At 36.3% G+C, this 16,911-nt stretch overlaps 1 protein-coding gene across 10 annotated transcripts in view; it reads left to right on the forward strand.

Annotated features, from left to right (window-relative positions):
• NR2C2 (nuclear receptor subfamily 2 group C member 2) overlaps positions 1-16,911 on the forward strand; it is a 39,949-nt gene that overhangs the window by 12,458 nt on the left and 10,580 nt on the right. For 6 of the 10 annotated variants that reach the window (XM_014946723.1, XM_014946715.1, XM_014946717.1 and 3 more), the window contains 11 exons: positions 1,296-1,496; positions 2,688-2,790; positions 3,827-4,006; positions 6,130-6,277; positions 7,782-7,875; positions 8,281-8,414; positions 10,009-10,186; positions 11,180-11,301; positions 11,811-11,950; positions 14,767-14,904; positions 16,459-16,564. In XM_014946723.1, coding sequence (XP_014802209.1) covers positions 1,296-1,496; positions 2,688-2,790; positions 3,827-4,006; positions 6,130-6,277; positions 7,782-7,875; positions 8,281-8,414; positions 10,009-10,186; positions 11,180-11,301; positions 11,811-11,950; positions 14,767-14,904; positions 16,459-16,564 — 1,544 coding nt within the window. The other 4 variants (XR_001412571.1, XM_014946720.1, XM_014946722.1 and 1 more) reach the window with 4 other exon arrangements.

A 16,911-nucleotide genomic window follows, 5' to 3' on the forward strand; every position in this document is an offset into this window, starting at 1 on the left:
TCCAAGCGCATTCTTCTCTCTCTCTGTGCCATGTTTTGGAGCAAGTCGGGGAGCAGCCTGTCTGGGGTGAAGTTAGCCTTTGGGAATGCTGCGCAGTGGGTTATTGTTATGGATAGTATGAAGATACCATTCATGTATGAGGATGTAATGATATGTTATTAAGTATGAAAGTTACTAGAGTGTTGCAGTACTGCGACAGTGAGCATTTGCCCTCCGTGCGTTGTTGTGTGCAGTGCAGTCCCCCCGAGTGCTTCTGCTGCAGGTGGTGCTGCAGAGGATCTCCTGTTCCAGGGCATCTGGAACAGCTCTGGCAACTCAGCCTCCATCACAGGATGGGCTCTTCTGGGGGTATGTCTTGATCAGGGTGGGTGGGTAGGTATTGTCCCCATGAATAGCCCTGAAAACACTTTTTAAATGGTTTTGACGTTGTTATACTTTCTATACATGATACAATTTTTTCTGTAATGTTATTGTAGCATGTATAATGACATACATTAGTAGTTTTTCTAATGAACCTAAATATCACTCACTTCTTATCCAGCCTAATTTTTTTGTCTTACTTATTAGTGCTTATATCTGATCCATGAAAAATTAAAAAGCGTCTATGATTTTTCTTTATAGACATCACCAAGGAGATGTTTTTCAGTTATCAACAACATTTAGCTATGTATTTTATCTAAGATGTTATTCCTTAAAGTTATCAACAAAAGGTGGAATCAGGCAGCCTTATCGTTTCACATGTTGATTCCCAAGATTCTGTTATGATGGAAGGTTTCTATTTTTAATACAGTTGTCTGGTACCAGACTCTGTTTTGTCTGGTAACCCTATCAATATGTATCAATACTTCATTGCGGAGCATACCCTGCATATATACCTGTCATTCATCAGCTGCAGTCCTTAACATTACATTAATTTTGTTCTTGTTCTGTCTGGAATCCACTATGTCCAACTCCTTTTGAACAGTTTAATGTGATTACAAGATCTCCCCATATCTTTTTGTTGTTAACAATATCAGATTCACACTTTTCACAACCCTGCCTAGTATTTTCCATCTATGTGGTAGGTAGGTAGATACATATATATTATATACGTATATATTTGGTTTGATTTTATTGTTTTGTAATTATGTAGGTAGCTGCAGTAACTTTGCACCAGTGTCATAAATGTACAAATAGCAAAATAATAAATAACAAGAACAGTTAGCAGAGAGTGTCGTACAATTCTGAGACAGAATGAAAGGTTTTAAAATGTCAAGTATACTGTGGCTCACAAAATTCTTCAATGTGTTTTACAGATTGTGACAGATCAGCAAACAGGTCAAAAAATCCAAATAGTGACTGCAGTAGACTCGGCTGTGTCTCCGAAGCAACAGTTCATCTTAGCCAGTCCAGATGGAACTGGCGCAGGAAAGGTGATATTGGCAGCACCTGAGACACCTAATGCCAAACAGCTGATCTTTGCCACCACTGACAACATTGTGCCAGGCAGAATTCAGGTAAATATACTAATTGAGAGAGACCATAGATTTTTGGTTTTAAGTTTTTGATTTTTAGATTATTTAAGTCTATAATTGCTTTAAGACAAATTGCAGTCGTTTTCTAAAGATGTAACGACATGGATTAGACCATACTAATTGTAGGCTTCATTATTCAATCGTAAATCCTCCTGTCTTCACGTTCCTCGTGTATTGGACTCATCACCCCTTGTTGACTGTTTTCCTTAAAATTCTGAAGATGTAAGCAAATACTTAAGCTGGTGCTTGTGAGGATTGCCAGGACTTCAGATGGTCCATTCAAGATTCACGGATATACAGAGATACAACTCATCTGAGCAAGCTCACATTTGCAGTGCGGCTTCAAGACATTGCAGTAAAAGCTTGTTGGAGCAGAAGCTGTCCTCTGTTGTAGTTGTTTGTGGATTTTGAGCATAATCCAGACCAAGAGGAGCTTTGCAAACCAAATTATATAAACGATAATTTATCTCTAGTGAAATTTGAGGTTTCTTCCTAGCAGTCTTAAAAAAGAAAAAAAGTGCCTAGTCCCTATTGCTGCTGTTACAGTAGAGAATATATTATAGACAGAAGTATCATTCTTAAATATTTGAAAAATTTATTAATAGTAGTCTAACATTTATTTTTTTATGCTAAATGAGTTATCTGATGTTACAGAGGGGTAGGTTTTTTAGTTTTTCTGTGTTAAGTGGTATATTCTGAACAAAAGCTTTGGAATCCGAGGCCTTCAGAAGCTAAACTGTTTCTATAGTGGATCTCAGCTTCAGGCTGTCCCCTCTGAACCGTGTATCCCTAATAGCTAGAGAAAGGATGGACAGGAACAGCATCTGAAATACAAACTTCTCTGGCTAAAATATAGCAGCTGCTTGAGAGTAATTGCAAGAAGGGAAGAATACTGATGACTGCAGCAGTGAGGAAACTTATTTGTGTTTAAGCAAAACTATGAGATTTATTTGGAATTTGTTTTGGTATGACTGTTTCAACAATGTCAGTATTGCCACTAGAAACTCTTAACTTGCATTTTATACTACTTAATTTAATTCCACATGTCACACGCTTAAATTCAGCCACCTCTTCTCAGTTGATACACCAATCTTGTTCTGTAAAGCTCCTTACTTTCACATCAGAAGAAACTACTGGCTAATTCCCTCTTTTTGTTCTGGAATTTTGTTTTAGATAGTGACAGACTCTGCTTCAGTGGAACGTTTGCTGGGAAAAGCAGATGTTCAGCGGCCCCAGGTAGTAGAATATTGTGTAGTCTGTGGCGATAAAGCATCAGGTAAGGAAGCATAGAAAGCAGTATTAAAGAAACGTGATTGAAAGGATGACTGGGATGAAGGGAGGAGGTTTCACGTTTTTTAACTGATCTTAGCCATGCTGATGGGCCAAGCAATTGAGTCTAAAATGGAAAAAGGTAACATTATACTTTCTATCTGTACACACAGAATAGTTAAACTCTGCTTGGAAGACTATTAGTTTGTACTTAAACTGGAGTGTATGATGATTCGACGTGAAAGACGAAATAATGATTGAAAAGCTCCTGGTATGAAAGAGATTATTTCAAGCGTTTAGTCTGGCTCCTCACAGCTGTGGGCAACCATGCAATAAACATGCCTCCTAGAAAAGTCTGCCTGCTCCAGGAAAGCACTTCTTAGTGCTCTCTAACAAACTTAAATACATCCTGGTAGATTTTGATCTTTTACTATCCCAGAAAAAAGCAAGTAGAGATCAAGTGAATCTTCAGTGTTTCAGATCCATGCAATAACAAGGAGTCTGCAAGGTAATATTTATACATTAGACAAGAAAGTGGACTATGTTTTCATTCTACATAGAAGACTGTCTCTCTGTCTTGCTTTCTTTTATTTTTTTAAGTGTTTATGTAATTAAATAACAGAATTGATATGTATAGAAATTTTAAATTAAGATATCATTTCAAATTTTGTTGTAAAATTACTAATATTCTGAATTTACTTAAACTCTTAGCTAGTATGTTCTTTGTATTGTGTAATCTGTAACAGCAGATAGACCTGCATTTGTACTTGTCTAGAACGGGAACTACCGCTTCATAGGCCTCTCATTCAGAAATGGGCCTAACCTTCCTCTCTTCTCTCCACTCTCCCACCAAAAAGCCCTGACAATAGGTAAACAAGAAACATCCTGTAAGACTTTAACAATGATTTCATGGTCCAAAATGATGGTAAGAATACAAAGTAAAATTAAAGGGTGACTTGTACAATGTTTTACTTGCTTAAGACAAATATTTTTATGCTAAAATAAAGTACTGTCCATCTGATAACAATATATATGTTTCCTAGGTCGTCACTATGGTGCTGTCAGTTGTGAGGGATGCAAAGGTTTCTTTAAAAGGAGCGTGAGAAAGAATTTGACCTACAGTTGTCGTAGCAACCAGGACTGTATCATCAATAAACACCACCGGAATCGCTGCCAGTTTTGTAGGCTTAAGAAATGTCTAGAGATGGGCATGAAAATGGAATGTGAGTGTTAAGTACCCAGTGTGATACTGTGCCTACCAAATAATAAATATGTGGACTACGACTTTTTAGTGTGTTCTCTCTCTTTTGGTGTATGCTGCTTGAAAGAAATGGAACTTTTGGCAGCCAAAGCACCTACCTTACCTTCCTTCCTTCACCATTTCATGTCTGAGGTGCAGTAGTGATGTGTTTGGAACTATGTCTGGTACTACTGTAGTCTTTGAGGAGCCCACCTAGAATGTGTGTTACAAGCACAGTGTCGTTCATAATACAAAATATTTTAACATGGATGAACATAAATTTAATGTTCCGTGTTCAGAATCTGCTTTTCTTCTGGTTTATTTTTGCTGCTTTTTTAACCAGCGATAGAAAGTAGTTTATGTCCCCCATTTGTTTTTGGTTTTTTTCTCCTTAGATTTTTATATTGGTCCTTTGTGAGCATTGTATAATGAGGCCTTATATAAACTGTCATATTTTACACAATATATTTTCATGTTTGTACACAGTGCTTCCTACAATTCCACTGCTAGCATCCAAGCACTTTCAGTGTATTTTGTTTCCAGTGTATAGCACCTTTGCTTCTAAGTCTAGCACTTCGTGAAGCCTATTATCTGGTGGTTTTGTGATAAATTTATGGAGAATTTAAGATGAACCAAGAAATACTTTTCTTTTTCCACTCTGATCTAGACAGGATAAGTTCCAACCACAGAGTTCAAGGGAGGCAGATCTTGAAGCTGTAAATAGGGAGATCTCTGGAACTCCAGATCTGTTGTGATGATTGTTGTGCTTTGCACACACTGTGCTGAGTACAGAGGGAGATGTGTACAAGAGAAACGGCTGCGTTTCCAGAAGCTAAAACTTTCTTATTCCAGTATGAGTGGGGTATATGCTCACTGACTATATTGGGCATAGGGTCAGGTTCTGATTAATATGTATCTGTCAAGCCAACAAAAGGGATCTACCTACTTTTAAGCCCTTAAATTTTGCTGACAGTAACAATATTGGCAAAAATAAAATCAGGAACTAAATAACTCGCTGGTTAGACAGAGAGAGACATATTGATGTATTTTACTGTTATATTCAAAAGGGCTATAGAGGAGGGCTGAATTTTTTTGTTTGCTTGTTAATAATGTTAATTTTCTCAAGCAGTTCTCAAACTGTTTTATGATCAGCTGGTACAATGAATAGCACAGAAATAGTCTCCATTTCTACTATGCCTTACATTTGCAAAGCGTGAGAATTAATATGAGTGCCACACTTTAAAAAATTCTTTATTATCCTCATAGTCTTATTCATTGTATTGTCCTCTTTTTTAGGTGAAAAATCAATGCAGTCGAATGTTATGATGCCAAGCTATAGAGGAGCTTGTAAAGTTTAGTGTAAATTTTAGTTTAAACTTTTATTATAAAAATGCACTTTTTACTTCCTTTAAAATTAAAGTTACTGTTTCTTAGTATTCTTATTAAAAGACTTACCACACTTGTTTGGCATACTGGAGACTGAGCTTATTTTCTTCCAGTTATCAAGTAGAAATATTTTAAATTCTGAAAAGGTTAGTTTGGGAACACTGTTCCCTAAGTGGGTGGAATGAATGGATGTCAGTGAATTGCCTATCATATGGAGACTCGTCCTGCAGGGAATTAACATGCCTCTTTCACGTAACTCGCCTGTCTTGAGTTTTTTTGGGTTCGTTCTGGGTTTGCATTATTTTGAATGTATCACTGCATCCAACACTTAGGTATAGCTTTACTTCTAAAAAGAGGCAAACAAACCACAAACAAAACCAAAAAACCACCAAACAAACAAAAAAAATCCCCGATTTGAAAACACGTTCTGTAGGATGTTTATCTCATTAAATATCAGTGAAGTAGCAAGCCTTGATTCCAGTTCAGCAAAACTTAAAGCAAAAGATAAATCTGTGACTTTCTTATTTAAAATAATCATAGCTATAGTAAAATTGGAGCCTGTGTTTCTTCAGTCTTCGTAGTAAATTTCCAGTTCTGCGCTGAGCTGATACATGATTGTAACTGCACAAATGGAAGTCCTACTACTGTGAGAATTTCACTTTTTGTATGTTTTAGTTGTATTATTTCCTTTCAAATTTGCATGTTTGTTTCTTTATGTAGCGGTTCAAAGTGAAAGAAAGCCTTTTGATGTACAACGTGAAAAACCAACCAACTGTGCAGCTTCCACTGAAAAAATCTATATCAGAAAAGACCTACGAAGCCCTCTAATAGCAACTCCAACATTTGTGGCAGATAAAGATGGGACGCGGTGAGTACCTCAGTTCTACAGGTCTTGTTTAAGGTTATTTGAGCATATCTGCAGGCACACCTATACTCTTTTTTTCCCCTCCGCTCTAAAGAATTGGACAGTTGTTGTGGTTTGAGGCCAGACTGACCAGTGAAACGAAATGACAATTCAGAGATCATCTGTTTCCATTTCCAAGACTCACCTAGATTGTTCCACTTCTCATGAAAGGTTTTATGTCTGAGTACAGCTGAGTGGTGTCCAGTTCAGAGCTGGCTCTTGTCCAGCCAGGCAAAGCACAGGCAGGGCAAATATGATATTCAAGCAAAAGGCACGTAGGCTTATGCTGGGATGCATTGAGGTTAGCACTTCTCTGAAATCTAATTTGCAAATGGCAGACTTGGTCTTCCTTCTCCTGAAGGCAGCAGCAAAGGAGACTGCAGTGCCTGCTCATTCAGATCACAACAGTGGCAAAACAACAGCAACTTCCTTTAACTAAATGGAAGATATTCTGAGATGGTTCCCATGCTGTCAGTTGTCTCCATAGGCAGTAGGTGTGAAAATGCTTATCATAATAAGTAGAGGCAAGATTTGTCTTTTTCTAAATAGAATAAAAAGGAACTCTAGGTTAAATATCACACTTTTAAAACTGCAGGTCTACTTAGTTTATGAATGGATAATAGCTACCTAAAGATACTGGATCTCAATATTCAGATTCTTTGTATGTATATTTAAATTTGAGTTTGCAAGAGTTAGACAGGAATTTGAAAGTTAGATTGTTCAAAAGCACTATTCAGACACATTCGCTTCTTTGAGATTTCCTTGAGCTACACATCTCTTAGAGTCCTATAAAAAATATTATAGCCATTTAAGTGTGTGATTCTCTGCTATTTATGTAGGATTCAGATTTATAAAACGCATGATAATTTGCTGCCTGTGGACTTCACCATGTTAGCTGTCAGTCTCGGAGCCCTTAAACTATAAATTCCCTGTGGTCTGAACCTGTTGTGTGTGTATTTTTATTGGGTTATGGAGATTAGGAGCGTTGTATAAGGAACAAATAAACTTATCCTTGTTGACTGCAAAGAATTCCTACTCTCTCCCTAAATTAGATACAGGAAAGGGAAAGGAGGTTTGGTCAAAAAGTGACAGAAGTAAAGACAGCAGGGATTTCATGCAGGCCTTGGTTACATGACCGTTTATGGCTGTATTCTGGAATGTAAAATATATTTTTTTTGACGTAACTTTTTTTCTCCAGTGGTGTCCATTGCCTAACTTGGAATGCACAGTTACGCCCTCCTCCAAAGTCTAATGCGTAACTATAGAGCTATTAAGTGACTTCTGAGAGTAAGAGAAGATAGGATAAACCAACATACAAAGCAAATGAGAGGATATATATTTTATAAGCTGTCATTGCTTTTGCACAGGAAAGGAAAACATATTCTTTTATTCTGACATAGCTTGTTACGCATTCTTCTGTTTCATGTAAAATACTATTGACTGTCAGATGCCTTATGCTTTTGAACAGATCAGCAGGTCTTCTTGATCCGGGAATGCTTGTGAATATCCAGCAGCCTTTGATCAGGGACGATGGTACAGTCCTCCTAGCTGCTGACTCCAAGGTATTCTTTCAATTAAATTCTGAACATATGTATTTATTTGTTCAGATTATTTTAGCTATTTACATTGACACAAGTAATTCCTCCTCTTGAAAAGATAAGGTTGGCATAAGTCTGAAGGTCTTTACAAATGGAGATAATAAGCTGATAAAAAGTAACATGATTTTTTTTTCGTGGGCATATTTCTGCAAAAGGTCAGCCCCAGGAATTTCCTCACATGATGTGACAGATGGGGATAGGGTTGGTGATTACAAGAGGATTTAAAGATCATTGTGAGCCATTGTTCTTCCTGTAGGTGTTCAGGAGGAAGAAAAAGGTACATAAGGGAAAAAGAACAAAAATGGGAAAAATTTATGTGTGATACGTCACCTGTTATTTATATCTACTAATATAGGTCTTCCTTTTTAGGCTGAAACAAGCCAGGGTGCTTTAGGAACACTAGCAAATGTTGTAACATCTCTTGCTAATCTCAGTGAGTCTCTAAATAATGGAGATACTTCTGAAGTTCAACAAGAAGAGCAATCTGCAAGTGAGATTACGCGGTATGCCTTTATATTTGCTTCTTATTTAGCAGTTTGTATTCTGCGTGGTATATACTTACACTCATTCATTGGATTAATTTGGCATTGTGACACCACACACAGTAGAGATTGCTCCCTACTTTGAAATGCAATAACCCTTCTTTAGAAATCCAGGTTTGGCTGTTGTCCTCTTGTTGTGAAGGAATGGTGTCCTGCATTATAGATGCAGTGTTCTGAAGCTAGACCAGATTTTGTATTTGGTAAAATAATAAATTACTAGTTTGTGACCTTGAGAGGCTCTGAGAATAGCAACACTTGGTACTGTTTTATTTGAGAGGCTTGTTATATGGATGCACAATGCTCATGCCCTTACCCTGCTTTTCAGGGGTGCTGCGGTTAACCCAGCAGGCTGATGGACACCACACAGCCCTTTGCTCACTGCCCCCCAGCTGGGATGGGGGAGAGAATGGGGAAAAAAATGCCATAATACATGCTGATAATCTAAGATTAACAAACTTTCAAATTTTGTTTAATGTTTAGAAAGAGTTTGAAGTCTTTGTCTTTATTAATGAGAGAAATGGGAATTTTAAAGTTTCCAGCAGAGCTTCAGATTTTTATGGGTGGGGCTTTTGTTTGGAGATTTTTTGGGGGAGGGGTTTAGCAGTATAGTGAAATAAGAAAAATACTTGTCTATTGTCACTCAAGTAGAAGATTTTTAAGAGGATCTTAACATCAGGCTCTTAAGTCCTTTATTTAAACTTTTCAAGTGAGCGAATTGATATTGAAAAATACTCAACACTGCTACTTTGACTTATGTCAACTTCATATTCTTTCTTTAAAGCAGAAAAAAAATTCAACACCTCAACTTCTTGACAAAAATATCTGCAAAACAGCATTATATTATAATACTGCCCACTGGTATGAAACTGGAGCACAAAATTAATCTTTAAATCTAAGCTCTGTTATCATACAAAGGGAATTTACACTGCCTTATTTTGGCAGCGGCCCAGCTACAGCTTGAGTATATAGGAGTGCAGGGACCAGTCTCTCTTGTTACTGCCATGAGGTTTGTAAGGCTCTGTCTATACTGTGAGATCAGAAGTGTGTGGCCGTATCTCATTCTAAGGGAAAGGAAATGCAGGCATGTTGTCTAGAAGAGAATGACGTTATTCTCCACTATTCTGAGAAACTGGACACCAAGGATAAGGACTGCACGGTGTTCTCCAGGGTGCATCTGGTCTATAATCCATCCTCATGTAATCTGTTAAATGTTCCAAGGTGAGAAGGAGGAGATAGTGAATGGTTAAGTGCAAGCAGACCCCTTTACTAGTATTAGAGCAGGATTTACAATAGTAAAAAGTTTCCCCCCTTACAAGTGAGATCTTTTACCAACGATATATGGGCAGACCTATTCCTTCTCTTAATGTCCAAACAGAAGAGAAGGGCCAGGTTGTAATGAAAAGTCTGACCTTGTGCCTTGGCATAAACAGTTCCTGTATGTTACCTTGAAGTGGAAATGTTTTATAGCATTTAATTTGACAACTACTCTGATTTTAATTTTTTTTAAGATCTAAGGAAGCACTCTTTCATTGTTAATTACTTTTTTTTTTCCCAGGGCATTTGATACTTTGGCTAAAGCACTTAATACCACAGATGGTACAGCAGCTCATAACTTGGCAGATGGGATGGATCCTACAGGAGGAGGGAGTATTCATGTAATTAGTAGAGATCAGTCAACACCAATTATTGAAGTGGAAGGACCCCTACTTACAGATACACATGTCACATTTAAGGTATGTGCTTCTTTAAATGTCTTACTAAACAAACTAACACTTAAGACATAACCCAAAATTAGTTTACTGTGGTTTTTTATTCTTATTTTGGCAATATAATCTAGGATAACATCTGCTGTTACGAAGCTTCTAATAAGATTTTCACCTTTGGTGTGCGGTATCTAAAGAGAATAGGTGTTATTTCATAAGACCTTTTCGGAGACAAAAGAATCCTTTAAAATTTATTTCACTTTCCCCTCCTGTTGACAATCACTTTCCATATCATCCAGATAGTATGATGTCATGATTAATTCATTTATAATTCTAGATAGTGTAAAACTTGTATCTAAAAGGCTCCTTCATATAAGGAGAGGTTACAGAACCTTCTTACTGTTAAAGTGCTGAAAAAGGTCTTGCATTTTGGAGAGCCTTTCAGCTTCAATTGAATACAAATACACACATGTTGATAAATAGCATGCGAGAAACAATTAGAGTGTCCCTCTTGCTGTAATGAAATTGCCAAGAAATACAAAGATCATTACTGAAATAAGCAATACTTAATGTAGTCAAACTTTTACCATAACCTGCTTATTCCTATTTGTGGTGTTTTGTGATTGTAGAGCCCTGTTACATGACTTTTCCATTTTAGATATTTAGATTTTGTTTCTTTGTAAAAAGTATTAAAAGATCTTTTACATCACTGTGATGCTACCTAACACTCCACAGAGCAATGAAATCTATAGATTGAATTATGATTAAATAAATATTAAAACATTTTAAGAGGAAACATTTGAACTCTCTCCCACATCATTTCTTGTCTCCTATTCCCATTTTGCATTCCTTGCCAGTAGTAATGAGTTATTTAGTACAGTACTCCTTTGACAATTTTCGTTCACACAGTTACTTATGACAGAGTAGAATAATAGTTTCAATGTTTTTGCTGGTTATTTCATGGATAATAAAAATTGGTTTGTCTGAACTGCATATATTGTACTGTACTGTTATTTTTTGCAGCTGACGATGCCCAGCCCAATGCCGGAGTACCTTAATGTTCACTACATCTGTGAGTCAGCATCACGGCTACTTTTCCTCTCTATGCACTGGGCTAGGTCCATACCTGCATTTCAAGCTCTTGGGTAAATGCACATACTCTGATGAACAGTTTGCTTTCTAATGGATTTAAGCACTGATCTGAACACTTTTCAGCTATTTTGAATTTTTAAATTATGATATTGTTTATTTTTTAATGAGTTCTTTAAAATGTGTGAAGACTATGCAATATTCTCCTTTTTGAAGAATAAAATAGAAGATGGCTGAGGAGGGGATAACTACAATATCTGATGTTACTGCCGTTACAGAAGCTAAAGCCGAATCAAAAGCAAGCATTTAATTTGTAGAAATATGTCTTGGTAAAGAACTGGTGAGCACCATTTTACAGATAACCTGAAATGGTTTCCTGTAGTCAGCCTATCACTTCTTTTTGCTTTTGAAATCCTTGTAATATGCTAATATATGCCTCTTAGTAAAGTGGTTTGCAATACATTAATCCTTATTATTAATTGTGATAATTAATGTAATTACACATAGGACAATAGCAGCCTGATAGGAAAGCCACCTAGAGCTGTTGATTTTGTGTTGTTCGTAGGCAGGACTGTAACACCAGCCTGGTGCGCGCCTGCTGGAACGAGCTTTTCACCCTGGGCCTGGCACAGTGTGCCCAGGTCATGAGCCTGTCCACCATTCTGGCGGCTATCGTCAACCACCTCCAGAACAGCATTCAGGAAGGTAGGTTTCTGAGACATGCTTAGTCCTGTCAACACTATGGGGACGTTTGTATAGCATTTCTCACGAGGTGTTTCCTAACCTGTGGCAGAATAGTTTCCCAGGATCCAGGGGAAGGAGAACCTTATCTTGCATGATTTCCTTTTCTCTGGTGACCTACAGCTTCTTTGTACTGACCCCACAGAGATCTCTGTGGGATAGAAGTGTCTACAGAAGAAATGGGGGTAAGACTGGAGGACGTATTCTCCTGTCTTCTGCATCTGACTGGCAGTATAGAGAAAGACAAGTACATCCTCCAGTTGGTTGTGCTCACAGAGCTTTCCTCCTATCCAGATATATTATTTTTTTTTCTCTTAGAATAATGATGTCTTCTTCCAAAGCACATCAGAATTTTTTCCTTCTGGAACTTTCCTTGTCTTCACAGTGTAAAACTACAGCATTTGCCAAGTATAACAACAAGAATATTCTTGCAAGTATAGTGGTTTTGGATACTGTGCAGTAACAATTAATGTATTTTGAAGTACCCTCTGAAGCATTAAAAACAACCTGTTTTTCTTGACACTCTTAGGAAGATTGATGTAATTTTTAATTCAGTGTTGACCTGTTGATAATGATAACTATATCTAGAATGGATGATGATCTGTACGGTTGCTTTTTTTTTTTTCATTTTTTTCTTTCAGGATGTTCCCAATCAATATGATTGATTAGTGTCAGAATAACATTCCATTTTTCATAGGAGGAAAAACTCAATACTAGGAGCTTAAAAATGCAAATACAACCTGTTACATGAAAGCTAGCTTAAATTTAATGTGTGTTAAAAGTAGTTAGAGAATACTATTTGATACCCATTTGTTTAATGATTTTTGTGGTGCCTTTATTGTGCACACAGCAGAAACTGGAAAATGGGCTTTTACTGAGGAGAGTAAAACTTGATTGTGGAACTATAAAATATACAGAAGTGCATAATCTGAAAAAAATAGTATCCTTCAGTCCTAGTAAAGTACATTTAAAAAATCTACTCTACTAGCTTAATCATGATAAAGTAAATTAGAAATTTGATTCTTAAATGGATGGTATGCTTTCATAATGAATATGAGGGTGGGTTTTGTTGGGCATTTTTGGTAAATTAAGAGAGCCAGGACAGCCCTCAAAATACAACAAACCGATGCTCCTGTCCTGCACAGAGAGAGAAGCAAGAGTTTAAAAGACCAACAGGGAAACATGCACATTATATGTTCTGCACAGCATTTGGCTTTTAGTTTTATCTGTCGGAATAAATAGAGCTGTCTATTTCATCTGCACGCCTGGCAATGAGTTTGTGGAGGGGTAAGTGGTGGGGCTATTACAGCCTTAAGCTGACTCCACTTCTGTTCCCATGTCTCAAAAAAGAGAAAAATAAATTTGTTCTACAACTTGTACTTCCAGTCATACTGTGTTACCTGAGACTGGCCAAGAAAAGAGGATGATTTGTTTTAATGTGATTTGGTGATGATTTGTTTTATTTATCTGTCCTGCAAAGTTATATTGTGTATTATATCATTAAAATTCTAAACAAAGTGAAGACATTTCAGAGCTTTATGTAGGAAGCATATTAGTGACGAGCCTATTTGGAAACTCTGGAATTCAAGTTCACTTTTGCTGAGTGTTTCTGCACCGTTGTTTCCCACTTTGCATAGAAATGAGAACATTACATCATGTCTATGTTGATCTATTTTAAGTAACTAAAGACTCACATCATAATTCATGTATTTTAGAAATGCAGATTATGCTTTCATTCTTATTTCAAGACATTGTGCAAAAAATGTTTCTTCTGTTAAATCTTTTTATTGTGGTTTCAGAAAATATGTAAAATAATCATTATTAGGTTTAAGGCACACTGGTCTAAGCAAATATATGCACTGTTAGCTCCACAGGTAAAATACTTAAGTTATAATCCTATGAAATATTAGCATGAGAGATCACAACTAGAATAAAATGATTCTAATGTGTTTCTCAAGAATAAGTTTTATCCCTTGTGAATTAGCTAATGTCTGAACATTTTTAATAGTAATTATATATTCAAAGATTTGTTTTAATCTCTGAAGTTTTCATTCTAAGGTTTTCAGTCTGCAGATACACAATCAGAGAGAAGATACGTTTACCAAAACTGAAATCTCTCCCTAGCTGAGCAGCTAATGCCACTCAATTGTAACTTACCCACAAATAATACAAGATTTTATTTTTTTAAATCAACTTAAGAAATGTGATGTTTCAAATTACAGAAAAATCTGTGTACATGTATTTGAAGGAATTTATCCCCTCAGAAGGAAAAAAGGCTATTTACCACAGTAAATGGTGAATTTGCTTCTTTAAAGTACAGACAGAGGAAAAAGTAGCACTGTCACTAGTGCTCTTGTGTTCACTTCTGGAAAAGCTAACTCAGCACCGTTTGAACTGAAAATTGGGATTGCATAATAGCATTTGGTTTGTGTTTCTGTTCGTTCCCAGAATCACTGTAGCCATTTGTACAATATTTCACCATAATTAGAGAGTCTCTTCCCAGAGCAGTACATCACCGGAATAAGATTTGTGTTGCAGATTATGCTGTGCTGACAAAATTGTGCAAAACCGTTAACCGTCTGTTTCCTAGCCCTGTGTCTGACTCAGCTTTATAAATCTTCACTTCCATAATAATTCAGACCATCCTTATATGTTACCTGGCTTTAAGATAGCAAACGACACAAAAGAATTTAAAATGTTGCTTGTTTCTAAAAAGATATTGGTTAATATATCAGATGTACTTGAGCTCACATGAAATAGTAAGCTATATCTTTTTGTAGATAAACTTTCTGGAGACAGAATAAAGCAAGTCATGGAACACATCTGGAAACTTCAGGAGTTCTGTAACAGCATGGCCAAGCTTGATATTGATGGATATGAATATGCATACCTTAAAGCTATAGTCCTCTTTAGCCCTGGTAAGGAATTTAGTAACCATGTATTTTTAAATAATAAGTATTCACATGTTAATGTTTTAGCATTTTTTTTAAATGAGACTAGTGTCTTGACACGACACCGTTCTGTTAAGCTGCAGATAAAGTGATTGTTCCATAATGATTTATCACAAATAATATGTGTTTTAAAAATAACTTTGGAGCAACATTATCCATGTTATTTACAGGTCCAACGTATCAGGTATTCCTGTACACCCGCCTTAGAAAACTAGACTCTCAGTTGTCTTCAGCTGAGAATCCATGAGTAAGAAGTTACCTGGGATGTGTTTTGGCAATATTGGTGAAGTAAATGGCAGGAAGGATTAGAGGAGGTACATTCTCACAGTGACAAAAAGCAGTTGGCTTCAATATCAGTATTTTTAATACACTCGTAAGAGGAATTGCTGAAATATGAGCAGAACTACTACTGTATTTTATATGGAACTTCCACAAAATGTCCAAAACTAAATGTAAACAGGCTGTCTTTCATTTGTTACCAAATAAAAATGACAGCAGACACCTAAGGCATGATCAGGTGTTTATGAGATACGAGGATTTACTCAAAGAAGACACTTCAGATTTTCTGGAATGATAAGGTAAGCACCTTAAATGGGAAGTGACAGTCTCTTCAGCAAAAGTGGAGACATGCTTCTAGGACACAGAAGGTTTTATTTAAAACTGCTGACAGGCTGAGTGAAAGGGAAACTATTGCTCAGAAATGTAATTTATTTACTTTAATTCAAAGGTGTTTACCACTTTGAATTTAACAAAATGCAAAGAAAAGGAGTAACCTTGTTACCGAGGAGGTTGGGGTTGGTTTTTTTTTTTCATTGATATTATTTTTCTCTTTATAATAAAACTTACTTGAATTAGAAGGTATTTGTGTCCTGAAATTTGCTTTTAAAATTTTTTTGGCAGATTGTACTGTTAGGGATAGGTTTACTAGAGTTTTTATTCAAGTTGGAGGAGCAAGAAACTCTCCAAACTCAAGCTAGCTCTGTACTGTTTCAAGGGCAGAGCAGTTGGAACACAACACTGAAGATCTTTGGGCACAGTCAGATATGTGGTATTTTCTGGTGTTTTTTTTCTAATCACGTGACTGTCTTTGGAGAGCTGAACCAGCTGGAATTAAAATATGAGATGGCCTCGGGAAGGTCAAGAAATTGATCTGTTAAGAAAACAACCCTTGATAGTGCTCAGTCGGCACAGTTGGTCGATATCTCAGAGGCAAACGCATTCAAAAAAGTAAGGTTAGAAACATAAATTAGGAGGGTCAATGCCTGGTACATACCTACAGGCTTAACCTTTTCCCACTTTCTTTTGGATACACAACAGCTATAGAGAGAAAACTGAACAAGCTAATTCTGCAGCTGGGAAGCAAATGTTCAGTTGAGTGGTTTCCTTTATACAGCTAACACATTAAACATCACAATACAAGAAAAATATTTAAATGAAATAAAATGCGAGAGTCTTATAGCTACATATATTTCACAATGTATAGGGAAACAATCGACATACAGAAATGTTTTGTTTCTTTAGATCACCCTGGTCTGACCAGTTCAACCCAAATAGAAAAATTCCAGGAGAAGGCACAGATGGAATTGCAGGACTATGTACAAAAAACCTACCCAGAAGATACTTATAGGTATTTATTGTCTATAGTACCCAAAGTAATGTTGTGGGCCATAGCTGGCAAAAGTACAAAATAACATCGATGTAAAAATTTCCTTCTTGATACCTGTTCTTTTTTGACTATTGATGAGAGAGAACTAGAACGTTGTTCATCAAGCAGGTTTGTTTAAAGACAGGTAGAAGCAAGAATAGCTGTCTTCTTCCACGTAAATTAAATGAGTACTTTTTTTCTTTTAGTAGGTTTTTTTTCTTTAGTCTTTTTTTTTTTTTTTTTTTTTTTTTTTTTTAAAAAAAAAAAAAAAAAAAAAAAAAAAAAAAAAAAAAAAAAAAAAAAAAAGTTCTAGGAAAAATATTAAACCC

The sequence above is a fragment of the Calidris pugnax genome, unplaced genomic scaffold, assembly GCF_001431845.1.
Source record: "Calidris pugnax isolate Ruff unplaced genomic scaffold, ASM143184v1 scaffold81, whole genome shotgun sequence".
Lineage (NCBI taxonomy): Eukaryota > Metazoa > Chordata > Aves > Charadriiformes > Scolopacidae > Calidris > Calidris pugnax.